This window comes from Coloeus monedula (genome assembly GCF_965178545.1).
Source record: "Coloeus monedula genome assembly, chromosome: 6".
Taxonomy (NCBI): Eukaryota; Metazoa; Chordata; class Aves; order Passeriformes; family Corvidae; genus Coloeus; species Coloeus monedula.
The window spans coordinates 53,056,431-53,083,929 of NC_138786.1; the positions used below are offsets into that span (position 1 = coordinate 53,056,431).

Below are 27,499 nucleotides of genomic sequence, written 5' to 3' on the forward strand. Positions count from 1 at the left end.
AGACTTGTTTTAAAATCCTCACCTTTGGTAGTACTAACATTTTGTGTAACCCAAGACTTCCTCCATGTACAAGATGTACGTACTTGTAGAGCCACCAGCACACTAACCCCTGACCGAAGATAAAATACTGTCCTTCTGAGGGACTTTCTGCTACCCGCAGGGAGCATTTTACAATTACTCAGTCCATGTCTCTGCATCTCCTACTTGTAACTCTTTCAGATCTGCTTGTTCGTATCAAGACAGGCAGCTGTCTCTTTGCAAATTCTGCTCCTGATTTATATGCACACAGGCCTGACCCCTTACAAAGCTAATAACCAAATGAGTGCAATACACTCAGAAGTGCTGCTTTTCCCTTGGAACCCCTGCACACGGCAGTTCCTTAATAGGGTAAGGAAGGATGTCCTGCAGCAGCTGGCAGAAGGGGAAGGAAGTGGAGTGTGACTGGAGCGCGGAGCTGCTGCATTTGCAAGGCACGAACTGTTGTGTAGTTGTTGGAAGGGTTCTGGGGAGCAACGGAGTTCAGGGACGGAGAGATGTGTTAATAATTAAGGCAAATACCTACACTCGATAGTTTAAACGAGGGGATCACTTCACGTACAGGAATTTTGTACAGTCATTGAATTGCAGTGCTTCGCTTATTTTAAACGCCGCTTCTCGATAAGCGAGTTCATGCACTCAGCTGGTGCTCGCCCCGCCGGCCGTGCCTTCAGGCCGGGCTGCCGGCGGCACCGACAGCCGGCGCTCCGCAAGTCCCCGGCGCGTCCGGGCGCACCTCCAGTTCAAGGCTGCGGGAAAGCACCGCGCCACGCGCAGCGGGGAACGCACCACCCTCCAAAGGAAAAGGAATAAAGAGAGGAGAGAGAAAAATTCCCACGTGCCAAATACAGCTCAGCTGTAAAATTCAAACACGCCGATCCTGCCCACGTCCCAAGGCTCAGGCGGAGCTCAGCGCTCGCCGGTCCGTCCGCCCGCACCGGTACGGCGCCGACAACCTTCGGCTGCAGCACAGGACCCCGGGCCGGCAGCTCAGCCCTCGGCTGCGGGGCCGGCCGGGAAACGCCCTCGACAAGGCCGCCGCTCCCGACCCGCGCTCCCCGCGAGGCCCCACCGGGACCCGGACCCGGGCCCAGGCCACGGCGCGCGCCCGGCGGCGGAGCCGCGCCCCGCCCGTTAACGGCCGCGCGGCCGCAGCGCCCCCTAGCGGCGCGGACCCGGCCATTACCACCGAGCGCGGACGCAACGACGGAGCCCGCGCGAGCGGCGGGGCCGGGGCGGCCCTTCCGCGCGGGGGGGGCGGAGCAGAGACGGCGCCACGAGTCAATTGGCTGCTCCGCGCCCGGGGGTGCGCCCCGCGCTCGCAGCGCTCCCTGATAGGCCGGCGAGGGCCGGGGGCGGGGCGCCGCGGCACAGCGCGCCCCCGTTGGCTGCTTCTCTCGCCTGGGCGCGGCGGGCGCTGCCATTGGCCGCCTGGCGGCGGGGGGGCGGGCCCGGCGGCAGCGGCCTCCCGGGGCTGGGGTCCGTCTCGGCGGCAGCGGCGGAAATCTCGCGAGGGAGCGCGGCCGGGATTTGGCGGTGCTGCCTCCCTCCCTCCCTCCTCCCTCTCCCTCCCTCCCTCCCTGTCGCTGGCTGCGAGGCGCTGGTGTTTGTGTGGAAGGGGGAGGAGGAGGAGAAGGAGGGCAGGCGAGAGGAGCCCGAGCCCCACCATCCGCCGAGGGGAGCGGAGCGGAGCCCCCTCGCTGCCCGCGGAGCACTCTCTCCCCCCCCTCGCCCCGCCATGGCCTCGGGAGACACCCTGTACATCGCCACGGACGGCTCGGAGATGCCGGCCGAGATCGTGGAGCTGCACGAGATCGAGGTGGAGACCATCCCGGTGGAGACCATCGAGACCACCGTGGTGGGCGGCGAGGAGGACGAGGAGGAGGAGGAGGAGGACGAGTGCTGCGAGGAGTGCGGCCCGCACCACCCGCCCCATCACTACCACCACCACCAGCCCATGATCGCGCTGCAGCCGCTGGTGTCGGACGGGGACCCCAGCGGGGCGGGCGGCGGCGCGGCCGGCGGCGGCGGGGGGCAGCTCCACCTGCACCACCACCACCAGGAGGTGATCCTGGTGCAGACCCGCGAGGAGGTGGTGGGGGGGGACGACTCGGACGGACTGCGGGCCGACGACGGGTTCGAGGACCAGATCCTCATCCCGGTGCCGGCCCCGGCCGGGGAGGACGAGTACATCGAGCAGACCCTGGTCACTGTGGCCGCCGCTGGCAGCAAGAGCGGAGGCGGCGGCTCCTCCTCGGCCGGCGGAGGAGGCCGCGTTAAGAAGGGCGGCAGCGGCAAGAAGAGCAGCAAGAAGAGTTACCTGAGCGGGGGAGGCGGCGGCGGGGCCGAGGGCGGCGGCGGCAGGAAATGGGAGCAGAAGCAGGTGCAGATCAAGACCCTGGAGGGGGAGTTCTCGGTCACCATGTGGGCCTCGGGTAAGTGCTCGCCGGACCCCTCCCTCCCTGGGCCGCGGGCCCCGCCGGTGGCCGCGCGGTGCGGCCGGGACAGTTTTGTTTTGAAGGGAGGCCATGTTTTGATGTGTGCGATGGGCGCCGCCATGTTCATCGCCAGGGCAAGTATGGCGGCTCCCCGAAAAGATGGCGGGGTCTGCGCTGCCGCCGCCGCTCCTGCCCGGCCGCGGCGGGGGGAAGGAGGCAAACATGGCGGCGACTGCCAAGATGGCGGCGGCGGGGGGTGCGCGGGCGGGCGGGCGGCAGCGCCGCCGGCTCCCGGGCCAGGCCGCAATGGCGTAGTTTCTGCAGCAGGGGGAGGCGGGGTGCGGGGCGAACCTCCCCGCGCTCCCCCCGTCCCCGCCCCGCCGCCGCTCCCCGCGGGGCCCGCTCCGCGCCTGCCCCTCGCCCGCCCTCCCCTCCCCCGGCCGCCGCCGCCGCCCTCTGTCCTCCTTCTCCCCTGTGTCCCGGCCCGGCTCCCCGCCTGCCGTTCCGCTCCTGTCCCCCGCGGCCCCGGCTGAGGCGTGTGCGCCGGGCCGTGACCGCGATGTGCGGGGAAAGACTCGCCCGCCCCAACCCCGCGGCTCCCCGGCCCGGGGGCGGCGAACCCCGAAATACCGTGTACAGCTCGCCCGGGGGCCGCCCGGCCCCGGCCCCGGGCCCGCTGCGGTGGCCGGGCGGGCGGGCGGGCGGTGGGTGGGGCCTCCCCGCCCGGAGCCCGCGGTGCCGGCGAGGGGAAGCAGCTCTTCGCCCCCGCGGGGCTGCCCGCGCCTCCCGCCGGCTCGGAGGGGGCGGCCGCAAACAACCGGCCCTTCAGAGCCTGAGGGGCGCCGGGGGTGACAGCCGAGAGGGGCGGCTCCGGAGCTGACCTCTGTCCCTGGCATCCGCGGTGAGGAAAGGGGTAATTCCTTGCTGGCGCTCGGAAACCGTCCGGCTTTTCCTCGCCTAGGTCTGAAGTTTTAAATAAGCTTTTTAAGTAGGCACAGGGAGACCTTGTCGTATGAGATTCTATGTTTCTTGAGGATTTTTTGCATTTTTTTTGGTGTGTGTGTGGGAGTGTCTTTTAAAGGTAGTAAAATCTTGTGGAAGTGTTGAATATCTGTGGGACTTGGAGTAAACCTAAAATACACCTGCCCTGCCCACTTTATTTTTTTTTTCCTTTTTACAAAAATGTATTGCCGGCAGCAACGCTCTGTAATCAGAGTTCTGTCCATAAGTTACGTAAATGTGAAAAAAAGAGGTCAAATAATACAGTTCATGTAATATTTAAATTGGCGGGTGCTTTTTGAATAGTGAGTTGGTAATCTGTCTTGAATATCATAATTTTTGTACTCTTTCGAATTTTTTAGGAAGGGTCTAGTAAGATAGAGATACTTGAAGCTTTTGATGTAGTCAAAAATGTTTGCACTCTGTGATGTTTGCAAATGACCAGTAGTTGTTAGAAAGGGCAGTGTCGACGGGAAAGTGTATTGGACAGCTGAGTTCTCCTGCCTGAAAAGATGGAAAGCACAGTAGTATGGATCTGTGCTCTCGTTTTAAATACAGGTGACTACTTCAGGAAGTTTCACTGAGCATCTGACACTACTGGCATGTTGTCAGTTGACAGCCCAATGAGTTTGATCGAAGTTCTTCTTTATTAAGTTTCCCAAATGGTGTTCTTCTGTGTATCAGTGTATGAAACTGAATAAATTCCCTTCCTGGTATTTTTCTTAGAACTGACCATCCAAGAAAGATAAAAGATAGTGGAAACTAATATAATCCCCTGGCTTGTGGAAGCTGCTGGAGGTAGCTGAATGCAAGTGGCTGTATGACTCATGAGCTGGCAGGATACAGGACTTCACTGAGATCAACTGACAGTCTCTAGCATGTATTTGCACTCAGAAATTCAGAGTGCCTGATAGGATGTTTCCTTAGGACTGCATGCTGATTATTATTGGCTGAAGATAAGCATGTGTATAATCAATAAATTTGCTTTTCTTTCTACATACACAGCTTTTACATCAGGGGTAGCCCTATTGATTTTGGTGGCTTTCTTCTTTAGGAGCATGACCATGCAAGCTCAGTAGGAATGATACCCACTTAAAATATACTGGAGATTGAATTGCATTGCTACATTTAACTCAATTATATCCATGATGCAGAAGATTAAAGAATACCTAGTCTGACTTGACTTCTAATGCCAAAAAACGCCCTTCCAAAAGCAAAATCAAATATATTGGGAAAAAGTGTTAAGGTTTGACCTCCCCTCCTTTTGCACATACGCAACCCCCCAGCTTCAAACAGCCTTTGGTATTAACCTGCTCAGTTGAGAGTGTTGTGAAGTTTTACTGAGAATGTTGGACAGGCTCTTATGCCTCATATGCAGCTTATTTAATGTTGCAGAAGCGGTCTGATGTGGTCAAATGCTGGGGCTTCCCCCTCCCCGCCCCTTCCTTCTCTGAAGTTGCAGAGGCTGGATTGTTGCCAGAGAAAACTGAAAAAGAAACAAAACTTGAGGCAGAGGGATATACACCCAAACCCAAAAAACCCCCAACCTGAGTCTCCCCCCCAAAACCCCAAACTAAATCAATGCCAAGAAAGCCCAGAACGACTGGCTTGCAAAAAGGTAGTTCTAAAGTTTCCCTAAAGAATCAAGCATACTTTATTTTGAAGAAATGTAGTAGTTTTGCATCTGTATTTTAACATAATTAAAGTCTGGCTTGCGCACTGATTCAATTGACTGTTTTAAAAGCTAAGTGAAAAGTTAATCAAAATACAAATGGTAAATAAGGCCATGCATCAAGATAAAACAATGAGCCCTATATTGCTGTGCATGGGATTTTGAATTGGGAACAAGGACACTTTGCTCACCACAGTGTGGGAAGACAATGTGAATTAATTCCTTGTTGCTGTTTGCTGGTGCTACTATATTGGCTTGTACATGGGTGGTACCAAATTTAGCCAATCATGAATCTTTTTCCATAAACGAGTATAACATGTCTTGTAGCAGCTCTTGAAATGTGTAGAAATAATCTGTGAAATATATAGCAACATGACTAAAGGAGACTACTTAATCCTCATCTTGTTATGTGGTTACTTAGAAATTGCAGTACTGTTGTTGGCAACAATTTAGACTTACCAGAGCTTCTCTTATCACCTTGGTATCTACGGTGATACCAAGCTTGTGACCCATGATTAAAGTGTTTAGTTTGAAACAGAAATGCCTTGTTCTAGTTCAGATCAGCTTTTCAGTTATTCAGAATAGAATTATGTCTTTCTTCATGTGTTCATGAAAGTAAGAAGTGAATGAAGGTGTATTTCTGAAAGGGTTGAAGAGGCGTATATGGTGGATAGTTCAATCATGTTTCTACAGTGTTTCTCCTTTATATCAAATACATGTATCAGAAAATTGCATATAATTAATGGAGCTCTGCAAGTGAGACACCACAGTTTGTACTAGAAAAATTGTTTTTATCTAGTGGAATTCATTTGCACCTTTGCTGCATTCACCTTGAATCATTGTCTTTAGTGAGTTTTTCCAGGTTGGGTGCACACACAATAGTGAAGGGGGAGGGGAAGGATCGTGAGAAATCACTTTGTCAGATGGTGCTTGCAAAACTGATTCTTGGATGCAGGAACATTTGGGAAGGTGGTGCTTAAATGCTGGTTGCACCAAATGCTGGAAATTTCAAGCAATTGGGGATTAAGTTTGAGGGGGGAAAAATGGATTAGTGTAACTGCATCTCCTTCTAGGTAATGATTCTTTCAAGCTTTCAAACCTGACATAGGTGTTTGCTTTAACTGTGATTGTTAGCATGGTCTACAAGCTCAGGGCTGAAACAGCACGACCAAACATTGCCCACAGGTGTTAAACTGCTCAAGTATCCCATCCCTAGATGGGAAAAACAAAGATACAGAAGTTACATGTGTGTTTTGGAAATTATTTTTGATACTGCAGCAAGCCTGGGCTGTGAACCCTTATTGCGAAGCTTGGGGAGTTCATTTTGGGTTTCTAGAAGGTTCTTCAAAATCTCTTAAACTTTCAATGTCTCAGAAATCAGAAGGGTTTTCATTTTACTTCATCAGATTGCAGGGGTGAGAAAAATAACCATCTGCTGTCTGACCAGTTGTCTTACATAGTATAAATGATAGATGAGTCATTTAGTTCAGTTGTGGGCCTGTATCAAGGATGGCCAAAATGCTTTGCAATGACAGATGGGTAATGAGCTTCTTATAAAGTTTGTCATAATTTCTCTGGTTTAAAATATTACTATGACAGTCTGTTTCTGACTCTGATTAAGACAATGACATAGGTTTCTGCTGTATAATAAGTATTGAGTCTGCCCTGACATATTTTCCACTGATAAGGTAGACCATTCTCTGTGTTTGTTTTAAATGTATTTTCAGTTCTGAAAGTGAAATACATGAATGTGGTTCACCGTCTAAAGTAACTCAATTAATTTGGTTCTTAGCCCACCTTCAAACTACAATGTCTAACTTGCTATTGCATCCTTCCCAGGGACGCTCGAGTCGCTTGTATGCTGACCATTCAGAAGGTCATAGTGCTTCAGCACAGTCTCATAAATGCTGAAGTCAGATGATGACTACTGATATATGCACTGGTTTTGTCAGTTCATGTCTCAGTGGTGTGAAATAAGAGATGGGTGACACAGGGAAAGAAGAACCTGTTCTCCATCTGTGTGCAAGGCACGTCAGGGAAAGTAACCTAGCAGCCGTTTAGGTTAAAAAATGACATACTGTGCAAAATGGAATTTTAACATTCAGAAGTGTCTGCTAAATAACTGTATTATTTAACAAGCTAATTACAGTTCTTTGCTTCCAAACATGACCAATGAACTAATTCGCCTGAGGAGATTGCAATGTGGTAGCAATAACCAAGCTGTTACCACAGTGCCTTGGTGCTGCACAGCTGCCGAATACATCCTTTATCCTGTAATTGCTTTTCAGCTGTTCCTAAAAGCAAATGTGTTTAACCGTGTGATCATAAAAAGAAAATTTTAAGCCTAAATGTTGTTCATCCTTTTAGTGGGTAAGTAGAATGTATTTTAATTTGGTGCCTTGAGGAGGAAGCTATAGGATAGGATCAGGTCTCATTGCTTTGCTACCAGGTGTACCTTCCGAGTTCTTTTGCACTGTGTTTTCCTCAGATGAAAACTGATTGAACAACAATGCATTTTCCCTGCTCAGTAATAGGGGAGGAGGATGGCTTAGAGATTTGGTGATGTAGAACTGGAATATGATAAAATCAAGAATAAATGAGGAAAAAATACTGACAAGAGCTTCTTGGATTGAGAGTTAAGAGGGTCATCTTAGAAAGCTGGGAGTTCCAGAATTGTCAGCTGGAGTTAGCTGCTGGTCTAGAAATGTACAAAATAATGGGATTCCAAGGTGGATGGATTTTTCTGTGCAACAGAAGGGCTGCAAGGGATGGAGAAAGTGTGGTAATAGGAGCAAAATGTGATCAGTAAAGTAATGTTTTGTTTCTGATTTCTTGCATGGAGTCTGCAGTTATTAGTTTTACCCCAGTTATCTTCCTTCTTCATAATTCAGTTGGTACTTGGGCTTGGTTCTGTTAAAACTTCAGGTTGTTTAACCTGTAGTCAAAAGACATGACTGGCTAAACACTGTACTTTCACTGGTCTTAATAAAAAAAAATGTTTGGCATATTTGCTTTGAAGGGCCTAAGTGGGTCCAGTTCAACATGTGTATTGCCCATATTTAGGGGGTGGTGAGAGAAGTGCAGATGGGAGGACACTGAACATGAAGATGTGTTAGGATATGTCCTAAAAAGGTGCATAGAGCAACCCAGTTTAGACTGAGTATCTACCGTATTGTAATTTGGCAAAGAAGGATGTAGGGAGATATCTGTAGTGTCTCTAACAAATGAGTATTTTACAGCTATGTAAAATAGATGGATACTGGATGTAGCTGTTGCAGTGACTGGTAGTGGATGTTTTTGTGAAGATGATTATTAACTAATTGACACACGTTCAGATCCTCTGTGCCTTTCAGAAAAGGCCATTAAAATTGCGTTCCAAGTTCATTACGGAAAGCTGCATTGGATCTTTGAGAGTAGTGCTTAAGCTGAATGCCTTATATGTGAGTCTGCTATACTCTCAGGTGGTTTTAAGGGACAAAACAAAGTAGATCAGATAGTGTATATATAGTAGTTAATTTACTTTTCCTGACTGGCTCCATGGTTCTCTCTGTGTATAACTTGCATGGGTGGCATCCAGAGGTGTCACTGTAATTTCAGGGTTGTGTCTGTGTTTTTCTTTGCTTTGGATGCAACATGTTTGAATCTCTGATGCTTCATGAGAGGAAAAGGGGGAGTTAGTTTTGCCTGCAGTGAGCATCAGAACTTGCTTGAAGGCAAAAAACATCAAGCAGTTAACTAGCCCAGTTCGCAGCAAGAATTATCAGTTAACTTGTCAGCCTGAGTGAAAGTTTGCTTGCACTTTACCCTCCAGACTTTGAGCTGCCTAGTCCAGGTTTGTAGGCCATCACAAATAAGCTAAATTTCTACACAGAGGACATTGGTAAAGTTTTTTCATTTCCAAACTTCCTCCAAAAAAGTGTGGGGGTTTCTTTTGCGTGTTAGCATTTTGTTTTCCCAATGACTTGATAATGTCATAGGATGGTCAGGATACCAAAGAGCTCCTGAAGTCTTCTGCTACGTTTTCAGAAGTATTAGCCTAACATAATACTTCAAGGTAACTGTTTCGTATTTTATTGTTTTGGTTTAAATTTGTTTTTAGACGTGGAGGTGTGTGCTGCTGTAGAGATGCAGTTTTTTGTTACAGGAAAATAAGGTGGTTATTTATTTTCACACAACTGTTAATATATATGAAACAATAGTTTCTCTTATGTTTTACTCTATCCAAGCAATATGTTGATAGTTTTTTGTGTTTTGCTCCAGTAGTCTGTGGAATTAAATAGCTGTGGAATTGACTTGTGTTGTCAGACTTTTGGAAGGTAAAGGCACTGAAGGCTGGCTTTCAGTTTGGTCCTGAAATAACAAGAAAGCACTGTGGAATAGTGAACCTTTACACTAGGGAAGGAAAGAAGATCTTTAAGAATGTGTACAGAATTTCCTGGTTGACTCATGCGTCTCATGTGAGGCAGGAAATGAAAACTTGTCTGTGTTATGAATGTTATTAAACAGACAAACTGCACGTTCTTGGTAGCTGTTGGAAATGGCCATGTTGAGGGCAGCTGGTCTTATTCTTGTCTACAGCACAGAGAAGGTGTCACTTTTAGCTTAGCAAAAATTCCATGCCATTCTGAGCTTGATGTCTTTTCTCCCTGTGTAGGCACTGCTACATAATCTTTCTAAGCTTTGGTTAGAAAGAACAAATTGTTGCCAAATTAGAGGATTATTGTCTTGAATTTGTAACTCCTTCAACTGCTGTAAAATTTAGCATATAATCCTCGCTTACAGTAAATTCAGTTGCTTTTTTAAAGCACGGATAGGGGCTGAAAGGTAGTGTGGTGAGGGGACAACTGAAAGGGTCAATAATCAGTTTTGTAGTTTGAATTTAATGCTGCAAATAGTATTTTCTTATTTACACTTCTGTCTTTGCAGCGTTGGAGCCTGTTTTCCTCTTTCACCACGGAATATACATGAACTGCTATTTGATCTGGTAGATCAGATTAAACCCCAAACTAGCAGTAACATTTCTAGAAATAGCTCAGTGGCAAACATTAAAAGCAGGCATTACAAATTGAATAGAAATTTGTGTGTGGTGTATTTCATTTATTTGTGTGTCTTGTTCTCTCTTTCCTAGCCTAAGTTACTTGGTAATGACTAATGTTATTTCCTGTGTTTCTGTTTAGGGAAAAAAAATTCCCAAAACATTTTGTCTTTTGTTTTCTGCCTTACATTTTCCTATCTTTTTTTTAATTCGTGAAATACTATTTCTGTCCTACCACCTTGTGTTTCCACACTTAAACAATATCTGTAAAATAAAACTTCCTGTTATTTTTGTATAGCCTCTTGTGTATAAAACAATTTCCAGAATCTGCTCCCCACACACATAGCAGAAGTACTCTCAAGGTCTGTTACATTGAGCTGAGTCGTTACAGCCATATATACTTCTGTTGTCCTAGGTGTATTTGAGGGTGTAAAAGAGGGTAGGTGCTGGGTCTTTCTTTCTGCTGCTGTGAATACTGCAGTGAGGAACATAGATGGATGTTTCTGTTCTCTCTCATTTTTGTGTCTCTCAATTTCTGTTATAAAATAGCAAGAGGAGGTAGAATATGCATGGTACAATGTTTTCTGAGGTATGAATGTGAGTGGACAGCAACAGCAGGTCTTCCACCTGATTTCACTGCAGTCCTTGAGCACAAATTCATAGGAGGAGCTCTAGAGCAGACAAAACGGCAGTATCTTAACTGGTTTGCAGATCAAAGCTTTAAATAATCCCAGTCTGCTGTTCACACAGTAGAGTGGGAAAGAGCTTAGGCTGGCCTTTGCCACAGAAGGAGGAAGCCCCCTTGGGAGAGACACACAGTTAAGTTACTTGCTTTCTTTGAGACCTGTCTGCAGGTGTTAGGAAAACCTAATTTTACAGGCAGGTGCTGAAACCCATCAGCAGTTATTTTTAAATTTCTTGTCTCTCTATGACACTTCTGTTGGAAGTTAGGGGAGTCTGAAGACTCTGAAGTAAAGATCGGTAGTCCTGACATCTCAGGGTTAAGTGTCTGCTGCTCTTCTGATAGGCCTGCAAAGTTAGGGACTGCTGCTGAGTATCAGAGTGGGTGTAGTGAAGATTAGTCCTGAAGAAGTTAAGGGAATTAAATATTTAGGCATTGTTTCAGGAGAAGTACATTATCTTTCAAGTGCAGCCAACATTCATAGGATTGTTCCACTAATTTCTGTATTTGTGTTTAAAGTAGATATGCAATTTCTGCTTTTTTTTCTCACTGTATTCTTTCTGTGTTCTTCAGGCTGTAACTGTATGGGTGTCTTTTTGCTCTCCACAATTAGTGTGGAAATCTGAAAGTGCAGTGTATTCTTTTAAATGTGCAGCAATATTGAATTTGTATTGAGATGTAGCCTAATAATTTGTATGCTGTTTTGATCTTCAGTATGTATTGAATTCAGTATTTTGTATATTTCAGATGATAAAAAGGATATTGACCATGAAACAGTGGTGGAAGAGCAGATAATTGGAGAGAATTCTCCTCCAGATTACTCAGAGTACATGACAGGGAAGAAACTTCCTCCTGGTGGAATACCTGGCATTGACCTCTCAGACCCCAAGCAACTGGCTGAATTTGCTAGGTAAGTAGGAAGAAAGGAACTTCAAAATTGTTTTCTCTTCACTGGTTTAATTATGAAGCTGTTAGGCAAAATGGTATACTTAGTATGGCTTATTATTCCATTTAATTATCTTCTGAAACAAGGGACTTACCACAGCATTGCCGCTCTGTTCTGGACTAAAGAGATGGGATTTTATTTTCAGCAGTGAATTCTTCAATGACTTGTGGTCTTTAGTTCCATTGCATAAGACAGGACCTAAATACATTGATAGACTGCGTCACTCATCAGTTTAGGTAACCCTGCCTTGGGATTGGACTAGATGGTCTCTAGAGATCCCTTCCAGGCCCAACAGTTCTGTGATTTTACATGACAGAACATTTTTTTCATGTGAGTAGCCTTAAATTCCTGAGCACCAAAGGATCTGATAAGTGAAACGATGCATTTGGGTGGCAAGGCTACAGTATTTAGTTGGCAAAGCCACTTATTTTCACTTGCTGCTTAAGCTCAAGGTCTTAAATTGTGTGTCCTGCACTTTCAAGTGCCACTGATGATTGCAGTTTCCGTTGGTAACTATACTGCTTGGATTTTCTTTGGTGAGTCACAATTGTCACTCGTTTACATATCAATAGGTTGACCTGAGTGACAAGGTGACTTTTACTTTCAAGTGGTGGTGGAGTGACTTGCAGGGAGGCGGGAGCAGTGAAAGTGTCCGCTGGGCCCGGCTCTGGTGCCGGGTGCTCAGGGCAGCCGATGGCCACCAGAGGGCAACCGCGAGGGCAGCGGAGAAGCCGCTGAAGTGCTGCCCTGGGGTTGGCCCTGCTGCACTGGTCTGGTGCCTTGTGCTCCGCTCAGTGCAGTGTCTCCAGATGTCTCAGCACGGCTGCCGGCTTTCTCTGGCTGCTACTGCCAGATTTTCCCAAGCTGGAAGCAAAACATGTATACAGCCACATTCATTTTCATTTTTTTAGCAGCTGGCTATTCTTCAGAGCTCAGGTGCACAATTCTGATACTCAGAGCAGGTGAACAGTCAGATGTTGTTATCCTTACTACCTAGTAGCCAGAGAGTGTGTCTTTTTCCAGGTAGTTGCTAGATGGCAGGGACTGTTGATACAAGTTCTGGTCTGGCTTCTTGGTTAGCTGGATCTTGGTGTTCAGTGTGTGCATTTACCCCTGTTTCACCTTTTTGATCTTGCTGCTTTTTGCAAGTTTTAGTTTTGTCCTGTTACAGTGTAGTGTGTGCTGGAGGAATAACAGCATGTCCTCATCCCACAATTACTTTCTGTAAAGCCATTGAACTATGAATTTTGAAGGATCCTAGTAAAATAGTTCTGCAGGACTTGCTTCCTGCTTCAGGCTATCTGATCTGGAGATGTATAAAAGCACATCACAAACAGCTGAAAACAGGGTTCTATCCAAAGTGATGGGTGGTTCTAGCTATTGATACTCTTCTTTCTTGTTTTACTATCATTTATCAAAGTTACAGTGGTTTTCTCTGGGATCTGCTGAAGAGTTCCTACAATTTTTTCTGAAAGCAAATGTTTAATGTCTTGAGTGTACAGTGTTCCAATTGAGTGTATATAGCGTTCCAATTCTAAACTGTTACATTATTTCCACTCGTTGTGTTTAGAATGGTGTTCTCCATTATTTTTAAACATGCTAAAACCTTTGGTTCTATTAGACACTGAAGTACTGAATAGCTGTCTTTTGTTAGGAAATGTAAATAGTTTCTCTCAGGGTATTCTCCATGCAAATACTGAATATTTTTTCTCCAGATTGGGTTGAATACTTGAAACAGTTGTCAGGATTTGGGCTTCTTGAAATGACCAGGCTGCTTCTATCAGATGTGTCTGCATATTTCAGAATATTGTAAAATGTTTTAGTTAGGTTTCCATTGAGAAAATAGTGGCTGCTGGCAGTATTTTAAAATTATCACTTTTTTATATTTATAGTAGAATATTCTAGGAAGTTCCAGAGCTAGAATTTATAGTGGGTAGTGAAAAGATTCAGTTTTATGTGTACAGCCTCCTTTCTCACAGCAGATAAAATGTAATCTGTTTCAGTCAGAAGAGAAATACATGACAGTAGAGTAAGCACCTTGCGGGGACATGGCCTTTAGTAATATTCCCAAGTTGCTCAAAACCTGTAAAAAATTCTTCTCTTAGCTTAATTGTAGATAAATGAGAGTTTCATGCACCTTCTAAGAAAGGGTTTTTTTTGATTTCTTGGTCAGAATTGATGACCGTCAAACTTTTACTCTTGCCTTACAGTTGTAGGTTAATGTCTTAAATGATTGTGTTTGTTTATTCTTCTGAGACTGAAGAGTGTGGGTGTATCAGAATTTGAATATTTCTTGTTAAGGTCTTAGTCCTCTTGCAGTGAAGAGTGTTGAAGGGACTCCTTAGCTTGTAAGACGGATTCAAGTACTGATATCTGCCGACTACTGTTCAGTTGTCTTGTTGTTGACCTTGCAGTGTGCAGTATTACTAGAAACTTTACATGGTAAGCTGGAAGGAAAAAAATGGGCTTACATGTCTGGAATTGGCTTTGGGGGTTCAAGGAGTACAGTTTTTCATGCTAAAAAAATATGTTTGTTTAGTGTAAAGTTCTATGAAATTGTCAAACATTGCTCATTGCTTTACAGTTTAGAATTTCAAAATTCTCAGTAGCTGTATGCTGAAAACTTTTAGCAGCACATGAAGTTGAAAGTTACTTCTAAACTTAAGTAGTTTCATGTGCTGTAAGGCTTTGAATAACAAATCTGTTTTTAGATTACTCGAAAAAAGAATTGTGACAGTCCACATATAAGGAAGTGTGAACTGGCTAGTAAAATTCTATGCTAAGTGCATTGTACGTAGTTGAGAGAAAGTTATGTAGGGTTGCTTTTTCGTTTTCATTAAAGTAGTTGAAGGAATCTCACCCTACATTTGTAGAAATTACCTACTCCAAACCAGGCTAGGTCCACTGTTTATAACAAATGCAGCTTATTTTGATTAAGGATAATTGACTTGAAATATGTGCATTGATAATTAGGAACAAAGTTTTGAGGTTAAGCTTAAACAAACAAAGCTTGAGTTCTAGTGGTAATAGATTTTGAGCAAGATTCTGGTGTTCTGATCTAGTTAGTGAAAAGTAATGCAGGGACAAACCTGATGCTTGAAGTTGTTTGTAGCTCTACAGCCCTTCAAAAAAATAATTCAGACCTGTAGTAGTTGATCATTGTAGTGGCCACCAGTGCTCAGAGCTCCGTGGCTCTCACAGAGTGAGTGGTTGCAGTGTCTCTTGTGATACAGTTGTCTTTCACTGCCTGGTTTAGAGCATATGTCATTGAGTCATGTAGCAGGAATCTGGACCCTTTAACTGGAACTCTGGCAGTTTTTCCAGGAACAGCTTTTATGCATTCTATGATTCCATTGAAAACATTGTGAATAAACAGTCTGTGTCAGAACATTGACATGTTCAGTAATGCATAGGCAAATGACCATAAGTTACACTTGGTTGGCAGTTTATCACTTTTTACAGATTACTTTATTCTGTTTTAGGAATCTTGAATTTTCTCTAGCATGCTTTAAAAATGCAGTAAAAAAGAAAAAAAAAAGGTGGAATTCTCTTAGGCTATCATATCAGAATGTGAAATGTTAATTGTGAATGATCTGCTCAGAGGGACAAAACCTAATAAATTACCATGTTTTCATTTGACACCTTTGACTGGGAAACTGGAAATCCCTTCAAGTGGAATAAAATATTTAATCCAAATCTAAATTGATGACAGTTCAGTAGTTAGCTGCGAAGAAATCATAGCTGCTTGGTAGTGAAAACTTGGGGAGGTAGCAGGGATATTTCTAGAATGTGCATATGGCAAATTCCCTCAAAGGAAGCCACTGAAAAGGATATCCCTGTTTGCCCCCCCCCCCCTTGTCCTCCAGATACATGACTAAACTGGCTAAAGACAGCAGAACACAGACATTGGTAAAACAAAGAAATAAGAAGGAGTATCTTATAGCTGGGAAATTGGCACAGTATTGGGTCCTGGTGGTAAAAACTTTAATCTCTGTGGTTTTATTTTCTGCTGATCTTGATATCTTTTCTGAAGGAGAGCCATTGTGAGGACTGGCCTTCCTTTCTATCTACTTTCCAAACCCATAGAAAACAAAGGAGAGGAAACTGCTTTAGAGTTTGGAATTGGACACCCTTCTTAGAAGTGACAAAGCCTTCTGGTCATCCAGATTTATGACTTAGGCCTCTTTATTAGGTGTATGCTTTTGTATTGGTTTTGTTCTTGTTACAGAGAAGCTTAAAGGGCAGTAAAGTGACAATTGCTTTACCCAGTGTTCTTCTAGGGGAGGGGAAATCTCCTGCTCTGTACCATACTGCACAGGTAACTGTCCCTGTTTACACATATGATATTCCTCATAACTGGAACAAACCTAGTAATAATTTTTGCCAGAATCATGGAGTGAAAGAACCTCTTTATGACAATTTTCTTCCTAGCTGTGGCTCAAGCAGGTAAGATACTGGGTGTTCTTGACTGTAGATAGATTCCTCGGACACCTCGTGCCACTCCCCTTTCATCTTGTTTATCCAAAAGCCAGTCTAGCCAGTTCCAGGAGTTGTTCAGCACAAATGAACTCTTGTAGTAGCACAGGGTTCTGACGCTCAGGTCGGTTCTGCTCAGCAGGGCAGCACAAGGGGAATGGCAAAATGAGGGGAACATACCAGCAGTGCCAGTAACACTGTTGAGAGAGAGTAATTTCTTCTACCTCTGACTGTTCCCAGGAGGTGTGGCCATCAGCACGGGTGAATATCATTGCTGGTCATCAGAAACCTCTAGGATGTGTTAAAGGAGTTGCCTGAGAGAGAGTAAATCTGTTAAGCTTAGATTTATGTACAGAGGGAGAAGAAAGGAGGTGAGAACACAGAACTCTTTAACAGTGGCAAAAAAAGGGAGATTATGGAGCAAGGGGAAAGTTCTATACTGTTATTTGAATTATATTTCCTTTCTTCCCAGCTTTAACGCCATTTCTATGGCTGACTTTTAAAACTGCATCGATTGACAAGTACATAGGTTGTGGAGTTTGACAGGGATTTGGGGAGGGCGTTAAGGTTCTGTTAGGGTAAAGAACTCTCAGTTCAGCTGTGTAGATGAAAGGAGGTGGTTAGATTTAACTTTCAGATACTGCACAGTGACAATATTGCTTTCTTTATTTTGAGAAACTGAGTGGTTTAATACCTGTGATTTTACTCAGTCTTCCTTACGGATATGGGAGCGTGCTTTTATGGAGCTTATTCTGTAATGCTGCTGGGTTGCACACATTCCTGCTTCTTCTGCTGTCATCCATCCCCTCCCTCCACTCCCCCAGTGCAAGTTAAGACTTAGCCTTTAATTGTAGTGTTCCAGTGACTTGATCCAAAAGGTACCCTTCCTAATTTTCACAGTTAATTGATTTGCAGTTGTTTCTACTAGGCGTGTCCCATGTAACCATACCGCAGAAATGAAAATTTTGGTCTTGCCATGTAAATTGACTTTCTGCAAAGGCAACTGTTTCTGAAGTTCCACCCCTGTATTAATGTATGTGTCTGCAGTTGCATTAAATAGTGATATTTGTTAGAGTTCTGTTTTTGGTTAATGTTTCAGGCTAAGAAAACTTGGATGGAGCTGGTAGAGCTGCTCTACTAGGTGGGAACCAAAAGTCTAACCACCACCAGCAAGAGCTACCTGCGCCAGTGTAATTAAGATCAACAGCCCAGATTTTAGTCTGGTCTCCTTTTGCAGAAAGTTAATTTTAAAGTAAGACCAAGATCTTTTTTTTCTAATACATGTGAATATGTAAGTCTTTATATTCTTCTTTGAGGGATTGTCCATATGGTTTCTGCAGCTTTGTGAGCAAGATGATGTTTTTGACACAATGATCTATTGTAGCTGTGCCTGTGTTGTTCATGCCCTCATGCATTTAATCCAGGTGCACAAAGGGCCCAGCAGCTTCCTCCTGCCTGTGGCACTGAGATACAACCTGGACACCATTTGCCATCTCTTCTCTTGCAGTGTCTGCTGCTGTTTTGTTGATAAGCTTGGTTATCTATATAACTCTGTGCTTAAGCACAGTCTTGTTCGGCATCTTAGGCTTAACTTGCTGTGCTTCTACGGAAAGCGAGAAGATGTAAAATTGCTCATTTTTTAGCTGAGCTGTTTTGTCATTTGTGTTCAGATGTTCAAGTATACTTCTGGGCTGATACTCCTGAATATAGAAACAAAGCTTGAACATTAAAAAGTCCTGGATGGACATTTACGATGTTCTATGCCTACTCAGACACTGAACTGAAAAATGTAGGGTGTGTGTCAATGCTGCAGTCTGTCCCATGTCTGACCATCCCGTTCACCTGCAGTTGGTTCCTCAAGCTCCCTGACTGCCCTGACCCCGGGGTATTTTTCTTCTCCCTCTACCTTAACAGCCTGTTAGAGATGACACTGTTGCAGCATTTCTTTCTCAAAGATTGACTTAATAACAGGGGCAAGACACAAGTGTCAGGACGATGATTTAACGCAAAGTGTGAAAATGCAGGCGCTGCCCACTAAAGCTATTTGCCGCATCTCTTGTTAGCAATTCTCTTGGTCTAGTCACTCCCTTTACAGGTGGCCAGTTAAGACTTCGGAACAATAGTGGTTTTGCTCCTTCTGATCATGTCAGGGACACAGATCTCAGACTTAGGAAATTTTTTTTGCTTCATTTTTTTTGGGGCTGGTGGAATGACTCAGCCAACATTTAACAGGTTGATTGGATTAGGAGGAGGTGCTTTTGGCACCAGCTTTGTCTCCTTAGGGTGTTTGTTCTCTAATGGAATTAAATAATGACACTTTATTCTCTCATGTCCCATCTTGTCAAATCATTCTTCTGTGACCATTTTGAAAATAACAGATGCTCATTTCTGTCCCTTTTCTTGTATTCAAAAATCACAGAGACATAATAAGGAGAATCCCATGCTAAAGGTAATTGAAAGCTTTCTGTAAGGGTCCTGTAAAGACCACTTTTGTGTGTGCTTTTTCCTATAACCTCAGTACCTGTAGTATTATGAGTCTGGAACCTCACTGGAGAGTACAGTCAGTCAGTTAATCCCAATCACTTGTTTGGAGTTAGGTATTTTAATACTTTACTCAAAGAGACTATGTAAACTAAACACAGCACAACCATTCTGTATTGAAGTTGGATTATGTAAGTTAAATGCAATCAGTAAGGTAAACTGAATTGGTCTGTAGTCTTGAAAAAAATTGTTACAATGAAAATTAAGATAATGATGCGACAGCTGTACAGGAAGAGATGTAGTTTGCTGTGTTCAGAATGTTTCTGCCCTTAAGTTGATGAAATTTTAGTTGTGCTGCTGGTTGTGGTACACAAGAGGAACTTTGTCAATGCAAATACATTACACCCATTTGCAAGTCACTGTTAATATCTGTAAATGTGTTTGTAACCTTGCAGGAGACTGTAGTGTGGAAGTACCAAGTGTAGTCTGGAGCTGCTCAGTCAGCAGGAGTTTCCTGAGTGCCCACTTAGAGAAAAGAACAAAAGCACCCTCTAAATCCCTGGGTTTTAGTGTTGTGTCTGTGAAGTGGCTGTCAAGTGCTTTAGTTTGTAGATGATCACTTGAACTGTGCTACATCTGCAGTACTGAAAGGACACAGAGTGAGGGACCAGTGATAGCTGACAGAGCCATAGGAGATTGTCCATCACATATGACTCCATTGGCAGCTGTAAGATAATTTTCCTGGGTCTTCAGGACTTCTGAGGGAGTTTTTTCACTGCTCTTGCCTTAATTCACTCTCTTCTCTCAGCAGTCCCTGTAAAGGGCACAGGTGAGAGCAGATTTCAGCTGTAGGAGTGGGACAGTACCAAAGAAGTCTGGACTCTGCTTGCAAAAACCAAATGCTTTTGTGGTCAGAATAGAGGCATTTTAGTTTATTTTCCCTACAGCTCTTGGGAAGTTTTAAGAGTTGCTGTTTAGCGAGTCTCATATCAGCTGTTAAAAAGAGATGTAAAAAAGTACATGTATGCGCTGCTTGGAAATGTCTTCCCTCAACCCTGTATTTTTCATATCAGTTTCCAGAAGCAAAACTCATGCAAGTTAAAAACTGTCATGGATAGCAACAGACACTTTTCCTTCTTGACATTAAGAATAGTGATTCTGATAATTCCAATTATTTTGTTAATTTCAAGCCACTCATTTAATTGAGACTAGGATGTACACCAACAAACCTTTGGATTAAGTTACAGATGTGATATGTAGCCACCTTGTCACACGGAACTGTCATGTGCTGTATTGCCAGGAAAAGCAGTTCAGTAACCCGCATGAACAGACTAGTTCTGCTGCCACAGCAAGGTTTGGGAATGGGCAAAATCTCATTGCTTACCTAAGGGAATCTCCAGCTGTATGCGGGTGCAGTTATTTATACCCACCTAGCGCAACTGTTAAAAGGAGATAAACCTTTTCTTTTTGATTTTTTGAAGACAGCACTACAGGTTTGAAAAATAAAGACAGCTGAAAGTGCAGTGCACTTCCCCAGAATCACATCTGGCTCTTCTGACTGGTTGTTGTAACACTGTTCTAAGATTGTTTTGTACAGAGAGTCTTACTATATATGAAATAGATCTAACACATACAAGCAATAGTTTCCTGGGCTCCTTATGTAGCAGTGGAGACTAGTGGCACCCATAAAATAATGGTGAAGATCCTGTTAGTGACAAGGAGTAAATTGGTGATTACTTGTCAGTTGCCCAGAATGGAATCCATGTGTACAATAGCTTAAAGTAAGAATAATTACCATTTTTGTGAGTGGAACGGATGTCTACATGGTCTGTGTAGATTCTACAACTTGCCTGATTCCTGCTTTCCCTGCTTCTGTAGAGTTTTCTTTAGAAGTCTTGTGTGGTGAAAATACTGAAGAATGATTGAACCTATACTCCTTCATGTTCTGCTGAAGGGATGGAGAGAAAGTGAAGTTAAATAGGCCACATGGGTACTGGCACAACAAAAATGGAGTTTTCAAACAAAACCTCCTAATTACAATTAGAATAAGTCGGGAAAAAAATCAATTTCCACATATTCAGAGGATTAAGAAGGTAGTATTAAATGTCTTATTCTGTATTTGAGATGTCCTTCTGGAAAAGTAGAGCATTCCAATTGCTAAATTATACTGGTAATATTTTTGTGAAGGTTTTGAAAATGTTAAAGTGAGTACCACTGACACATGTAATACTGGGGGATAAAATGTGCTCATTATGTAGGCACTTAGGGGAAAAGAGCTGTCTACTAATGTGTTTCTACTAATATTTTGTATTTTTTTTATCTCTAAGAATGAAACCAAGAAAAATTAAAGAAGATGATGCTCCACGAACGATAGCTTGTCCTCACAAAGTAAGTGAATTGCTCAGCTTCTGAGTAGATAGGAATTTGTAGATCAGAATTTTGTATTGATGTTTTCTCTTGAGAATGAATAACTAAAATATCTTACTGTTAATAGAATATACTCAGTTAAATGTATTTTAGTTGTCATTCTCTAGAGGCTTCCTTTAAAACCTTTCACTGAATAATATATTATTCCCATTCCTTGTCTTAAGGTTAGTGCATCCCTAATCTTCTGGTAACCATGATGCACAGTCCCTAACATGCTGGTTTTACTGTTGTGATTTCCCGACACCCAAGAATACATACTTGAAAGAATGTTCTGAAAGCTGTTCAAAGTACGTTCCTAAGATCTATATATCCTCTGCTTGGAAACTATGACAGATTTGGAGTCTAGATCAGGAATCAGCAATTTATGGTGCAGATGCCAAAGTCAGCTTTATTGGAAGACTCTGAATTACATTCCACAGAGCTGGAAAGTGCATCATCATGAAAGAGAGAGGCAGGCATCTTGGAGATAACGATTCTGACACACTGGTAGCAGGGAAGCTTCTGTCTTGAATAAATGTTGCCAGTCACCTAGATTGGTAGCATGTGGCTTTACTGCATTATCCAGCTTTTGTAGTGCTTCTTTTAGCTGACTTAGTCTGTAACAAAAAAAGACAAATACAATCTTGCTGACTTCTGGTCTAGATAAGTGTGAGCCTAAGCAAATAATGAGGGCAGATAGCTATTAGACATAGCCATTAGAGAGCATGAATAGAAGGCTACTTTCTGACAGCCATGGTGTAAGGAATTTTCTGAATTCCTCTTTGTGCTTATATTGATTTCCAATTCTCCACATTCTAGAAGTGTCATGTTTTTTTGTAATACAGTATGCAGAAATACAGGAACAGTTACTTTTTACTATACCAAGGAATGCTACCTTCATTTCTTTGATTTACTTTTTCATAGCCTCAATTTCATCTGAAGGGGGGGGGGGGAAAGAATGTTCTATCCTTCCATTTTCTATCTTGTGGTGTTTGTAGGCTTTGTGCATTTATGAATTCAGTTTAAAAAAAGAAAAATATTGTAGCTGTAGCTGCTGCTCTCAGAGGCAAGAAGGGACTTTGAAATAAATGCAGAAAAAAAGTCGATGGTCTGTTTACTTTGGCGCTGCTTTGCCCCACCCAGTTCTGCTATGTGCAATGAATGGTGGCACAGTACTTCAAAATTACCCAAAGAGATTCTAGTACCTGAAGAGAGAACTCCTGAAAGTGACATTTCACCCTTTTTATAAGAAACAAAGCTTATTTAAATGTATTTGTTTCAGAAAAAAAAAAATAGAAGCCTGCAGAATTTAAGATTAGCAGTTTAATGGTCCTTTAGGTTCTGTTGTTAAATTTTATACCTCATAACATAGTGATGTTGGTAGATGTTAGTTTTATGTAAACTAACATCACTTGTTTATGTAAACAGCATCACTTGTAGTACAAATAGAATTTATTATTATTAATAGGATTTTATGAGGCATTTTGAATCTTGAGGAAGATATTTATAAAACATAGGATAGATTTCTATTGATTGTCTCTAAGAGGTGAAAAAATGTAGAAAGATTAGGTAAATAGAGCCCCAGGTCACTGCTGGCTTAAGCATACTCTGGAGTCAAAAGTGGTATTCTTCTGTTAATGAAGGGTTGACCCCCAGGTTAAGATTTCTGATGCTGTACCTGAGTTAATGTATCTTCTGCTTTTCGATTGAGTTGGCACTAACTCAGGCTGTTGTCCCACCTTATTCAGCTGCCCAGTATCACTTTGTAGATTTAAACTGCAGCAGCAGTGGCACTCTGTCTCATGATGGTAGCGATCAGTTGCAGCTGCCAGTTTGGACAAGGTAGTTCCTGTAAGTTGTTATGTGCTGGAAGCGCTCTTGCTCCGTTTGTTCTCAGAAATGAGGAGGACAGAGAAGGAAGAGGACAGAATGTTGGGGGATGGTGCACATACCAGTTGGTACTAGGGAATAATCTGTGGTATATTAGAGACTATATAATGTATTGTAGTACTGTAGTTCTTGGAATATAGCACTTCAAAGAGTATCCATAGGTATCCATGAACTCTTCTTCTGGTTTTTTTTTTTTGGTTGGATTTTTGTTTTGTGTTTGTTTTTTCCTCTGAGACCTGTTAAGTGCTTTTGTTTGGTTTATTAATTTGCTTCTGTCAGAGCTGCATCTTCTCCATGAGACTGTCCTATTATTCATTTGGCTGCACATGGCTTATAACACTGAGTGAGGAAAGGGTTTGGGATTTTTTTGTTTGGGATTGTGTTTAGGTTGGGTTTTTTTTGTCAGCTTTTCAAATGTTTAGTTTTCTTGTATTGCTTTTTTAAAAATAAATGTAAGGGATGTTCTTTTCAGGCCAACTCTTAAGAAAGTATTCAGGATATAAAAGCATTTAAAATGCTTGTACTGTAGCAGATAAAACCTTCTCTATGAGAACTGGCTTATCTACTAATTGAGTTTCACTGTTCTTTTTAAGGGCTGCACAAAGATGTTCAGGGACAACTCTGCCATGAGGAAGCATCTGCACACTCACGGCCCTCGAGTACACGTATGTGCAGAATGTGGCAAGGCCTTTGTGGAGAGCTCGAAACTAAAGCGGCATCAGCTAGTTCACACCGGAGAGAAACCCTTTCAGGTACTGTTACCCTGCAGGCATGAGTACCCCCACTGCTTCTGGGAACACTGGAGACTGGAACTGTAACCTGGCTTCCACAGGACTTGGGCATACTAGGGCTTTTCTAAAATCAACTGAGGCACCTGAAGAACTGGGGGTCCCCTTAAGCTAATTAGGCTATCATTTAATTATTTACATGGACTTCTCTTAGAAACTGGCAAATTGTATATACGTGGGAGATGCCTTTCAAAATACGATGTAAAGTTGCCCTCTTTAAAAATGAAGTCTGCAGTTACTAGAGAATTAAGAAAATGTCTTTCTCCTCATCATCTTTTCAACTTAGTGCTTGAGGACAGCTGAGACTTGAGTGTGTTTGCTCAGTTACCTCAGGGTACTAATTTTCAGTAAAGGTTATTAACATCAGTTTTCAGCAAAATGATGGAATCACTGAATCTCCTTCCATTTATATCAAGTCACATGGGCTTCTGCCACCAGAGGTCCCCTGCCCTCTTCGTATGATACTTCCTATAAATCTTTGAAGTTATTCTTAGTCTTGAGCATATATGTGTTCCCCAGAACACACTTAAGATACGTCACATTTTTTGTTGATTATTTTCTAAAATATATTATTTGAGAAACTTGATTTGCAGTCCTCAGGCACTTGCTTAGATGCATACACTGAGTATTTTGTGTGGTAAATATAAGTATCACTAAATGTTCTGTCCTTAAGCCCATCTTAAAGCAGGTAAAATGAGTATATCTTTGAAAATCATCACTGAAAGAAGGAAATTCTGAGTGAAATCCTGTTTCTGTTTTGTCATATAGGGTAGGTACTGTTTCACATGCAGAGAAGGTGTCTTTAGTGGAAGTGCTTGCTTGCAAGCTGGAAGTAATTTATTTCCCTCTTTGAAAATAGATATGCTGTTGTATATAGTGTATACTATATACTGAATTACTGCAGTTTTTAGTGCAGTTCACAGGGGATGCCCACAGCTTCACCCCAAACAATCTTCAGCCTCCAGCTTCATGTTTGTGCAGTCTAGTGATTTAAAGAAGACTGTTTTTCTGATCAGTGATGGAGATGAGTTCCATTAGCTTAACAGAGTGTGTCTTTTCCTTCCAACAGTGTACGTTTGAAGGATGTGGAAAGCGTTTTTCACTGGACTTCAATTTACGCACACACGTGCGAATTCACACTGGTGACAGGCCCTACGTTTGCCCGTTTGACGGCTGCAATAAGAAGTTTGCGCAATCAACCAACCTGAAATCTCACATCTTAACACACGCTAAGGCCAAAAACAACCAGTGAAAGTTGAGTAGAACGTTCTTGAACTCAAAGCATCTTACAGGAAAATCAGTTGGAAAGAAATACGCCTCCCCTTTGTATATTGTTTCTAGGAAAGAATTTTAAAAAAAAGAACCCTACAAACCTAAAGGACGTGTTTTGATAAGTAGTAAATAAAAAGCAAAAAAAAAACCACACAGAAAACTTTAAGGTGACATTGCTAAGAAGCTCCACCTTGCTCTGTAACCCCGTTTCAAGAACACGGTGTTTTGTAAAGTGCAGCCCCAACCGGACGGGTCAGCTCATGAACTTGCATCAGAAAAGACAATTCTTTATACAACAGTGCTAAAATTGGACTTCTTTTCACATTCTTATAAATATGAAGCTCACCTGTTGCTTACAATTTTTTTTAATTTTGTATTTTCCAAGTGTGCATATTGTACACTTTTTGGGGATATGCGTAGTAATGCTATGTGTGATTTTCTGGAGGTTGATAACTTGCTTGCGGTAGATTTTCTTTAAAAGAATGGGCAGTTACATGCATACTTCAAAAGTATTTTCCTGTAAAGAAAAAAAGTTATATAGGTTTTGTTTGCTATCTTAATTTTGGTTGTATTCTTTGATGTTAACACATTTTGTATAATTGTATCGTATAGCTGTAATGAAATCATGTAGTATCAAATATTAGATGTGATTTAATAGTGTTAATCAATTTAAACCCATTTTAGTCACTTTTTTTGGAGAAATACTGCCAGATGCTGATGTTCAGTGTAATTTCTTTGCCTGTTCAGTTACGGAAAGTGGTGCTCAGTTGTAGAATGTATTGTACAGGCACTGACCGTTTATTAACACCTGATAATATGTACATCCCCCATGTAATAGAAAGGGCAACAATAAAACAGTGGTCCTAAAGAAAGAATCTGGCAGAAAATGATCTGTAAGCGCAGTCTATTTTCTTTTGTTGTCCAGAGCAGTTCTAGTTCCTCTTGACCTCCCAGAAATTGGAAGCTAAATAAACTCAAGTTTCCTTTACTTTGCATTCAATTACAGTGATTTGTGATGCAATTAAGTAATGCCACATCAGGTGGTATGTCTAAACAGAATTGCTGACTGTAATTCTGGTTTTGAGTGACCTAGACTTCCATTAACTGGAACGGTGGATTTGGAGACTTGGCAGTGTAGTGGGGAGTGTTCTGTGTGCCTGGACAGCAACTAGGTAAACCAGTACAGGAAATAACTAAATGGGAACCTTTGTTTAGTCAAGGTAAGGAATGTTGGAAGTTTAAATGCAGTAACAATAGAAAGTGGAGAAATGGTAGGGTTTGAGTGATCATACCAGAAAAAAAAAAGAAACTGTTTCTTCTTTTGGCTAACTTGTTTGAGTGTAATGATAAAAATTCTTGCAACCTTTATGGACACCTTTTGTTTCACAACAAGAACTTGAAGTTCTCAGAGAACTTGATGGAGTTGAGTTTTGATGGTCTAACTAAGAGTGGTTACTTCTCATTTGTTCAAGTGTTCAAAGAAAACTTAGCAGATACTATAGTAAAATGTGACAGATTAATAAACAGAAGAAAATGCAGATAAATGCATAAGTTATTTTTTAGAGGCATGTAAAATATTTTAATGCAGTAAAAAGTGTTGTTACTCTTTTTCTGAATTCTGTTCTTACAAGGTTCATCAAAGTTTTCATTGCTAATACTGTAAAACTTAATTTTGAGTCCAGTGTTGGTGGTAGTGGCAAAAACATGGGTAATAAAGAAACTGCACTTAAGACCAAGGGAATTTTCATCCATACATAAATTAATCTGAACACTGCAACTCTAGTCTGAGGTTATTAGGGGTAGAAAGAAAGTTGGGACATTTAATTGTAAAGTATGCGTTAGAATTTTGGCAGTATTTTTTCTTTTATATATAAGCAGTTTTTGAACAGGACAATATACTGAAACTTGTATAGTTATAGTTAAATTAAATTCTGTATACAGTTAAATTAGTGTCTATTCTTTTTGGAAGGAAATAAAATTAATTCAGTCTAGTTCTAATTGACCTTATATTTTTTTCTTAAGCAGTATCTGTGATGGTGCTAGGCTTGCACAGAAGTTTGCTTTCCTGTGTCATGAAGTCATTTATTGAATTGCAAGGTGTCAGTACTTCATCCTTTAACATATATTAGGGACTGAACTATGTTACCTCGAGCATACATTTGAGACTAAATTATGTTAAATATTGATTTGAGGACCAACTGGGAGCTGTAACTGTTATTGCCTCTGGTTATATTGCATCTGATTACAGAGAGACATTTCCATCTAGGCCGCAGATCGGTAGCACTTGATATACTCCTGAGTGTAAGTAGCAACAACACTCAGTAGCTTGAAAGGTCTTGCTTTCTAAGGACTTAATTCCATATTGGGTATGAATAAAT

At 42.5% G+C, this 27,499-nt stretch overlaps 1 protein-coding gene across 1 annotated transcript; it reads left to right on the plus strand.

Annotated features, from left to right (window-relative positions):
• The first annotated feature begins 1,629 nt into the window (after positions 1 to 1,629).
• On the plus strand, positions 1,630 to 27,112 carry YY1 (YY1 transcription factor). The gene is made up of 5 exons (XM_082283978.1): positions 1,630 to 2,471; positions 11,610 to 11,772; positions 21,093 to 21,153; positions 23,655 to 23,813; positions 24,919 to 27,112. Exons 1-5 carry the CDS (start codon positions 1,775 to 1,777, stop codon positions 25,099 to 25,101), a joined length of 1,263 nt encoding a protein of 420 aa, XP_082140104.1. The 5' UTR covers positions 1,630 to 1,774; the 3' UTR covers positions 25,102 to 27,112.
• The last annotated feature ends 387 nt before the right edge of the window (positions 27,113 to 27,499 follow it).

Bases quoted from the DNA above. Each gene is read 5' to 3' on its own strand.
- YY1 (XM_082283978.1), top strand. From the start codon at position 1,775: ATGGCCTCGGGAGACACCCTGTACATCGCCACGGACGGCTCGGAGATG. The intron at 2,472-11,609 runs GTAAGTGCTCGC...TGTATATTTCAG, and splicing joins GGTCACCATGTGGGCCTCGG to ATGATAAAAAGGATATTGAC. The intron at 23,814-24,918 runs GTACTGTTACCC...TCCTTCCAACAG, and splicing joins CCGGAGAGAAACCCTTTCAG to TGTACGTTTGAAGGATGTGG.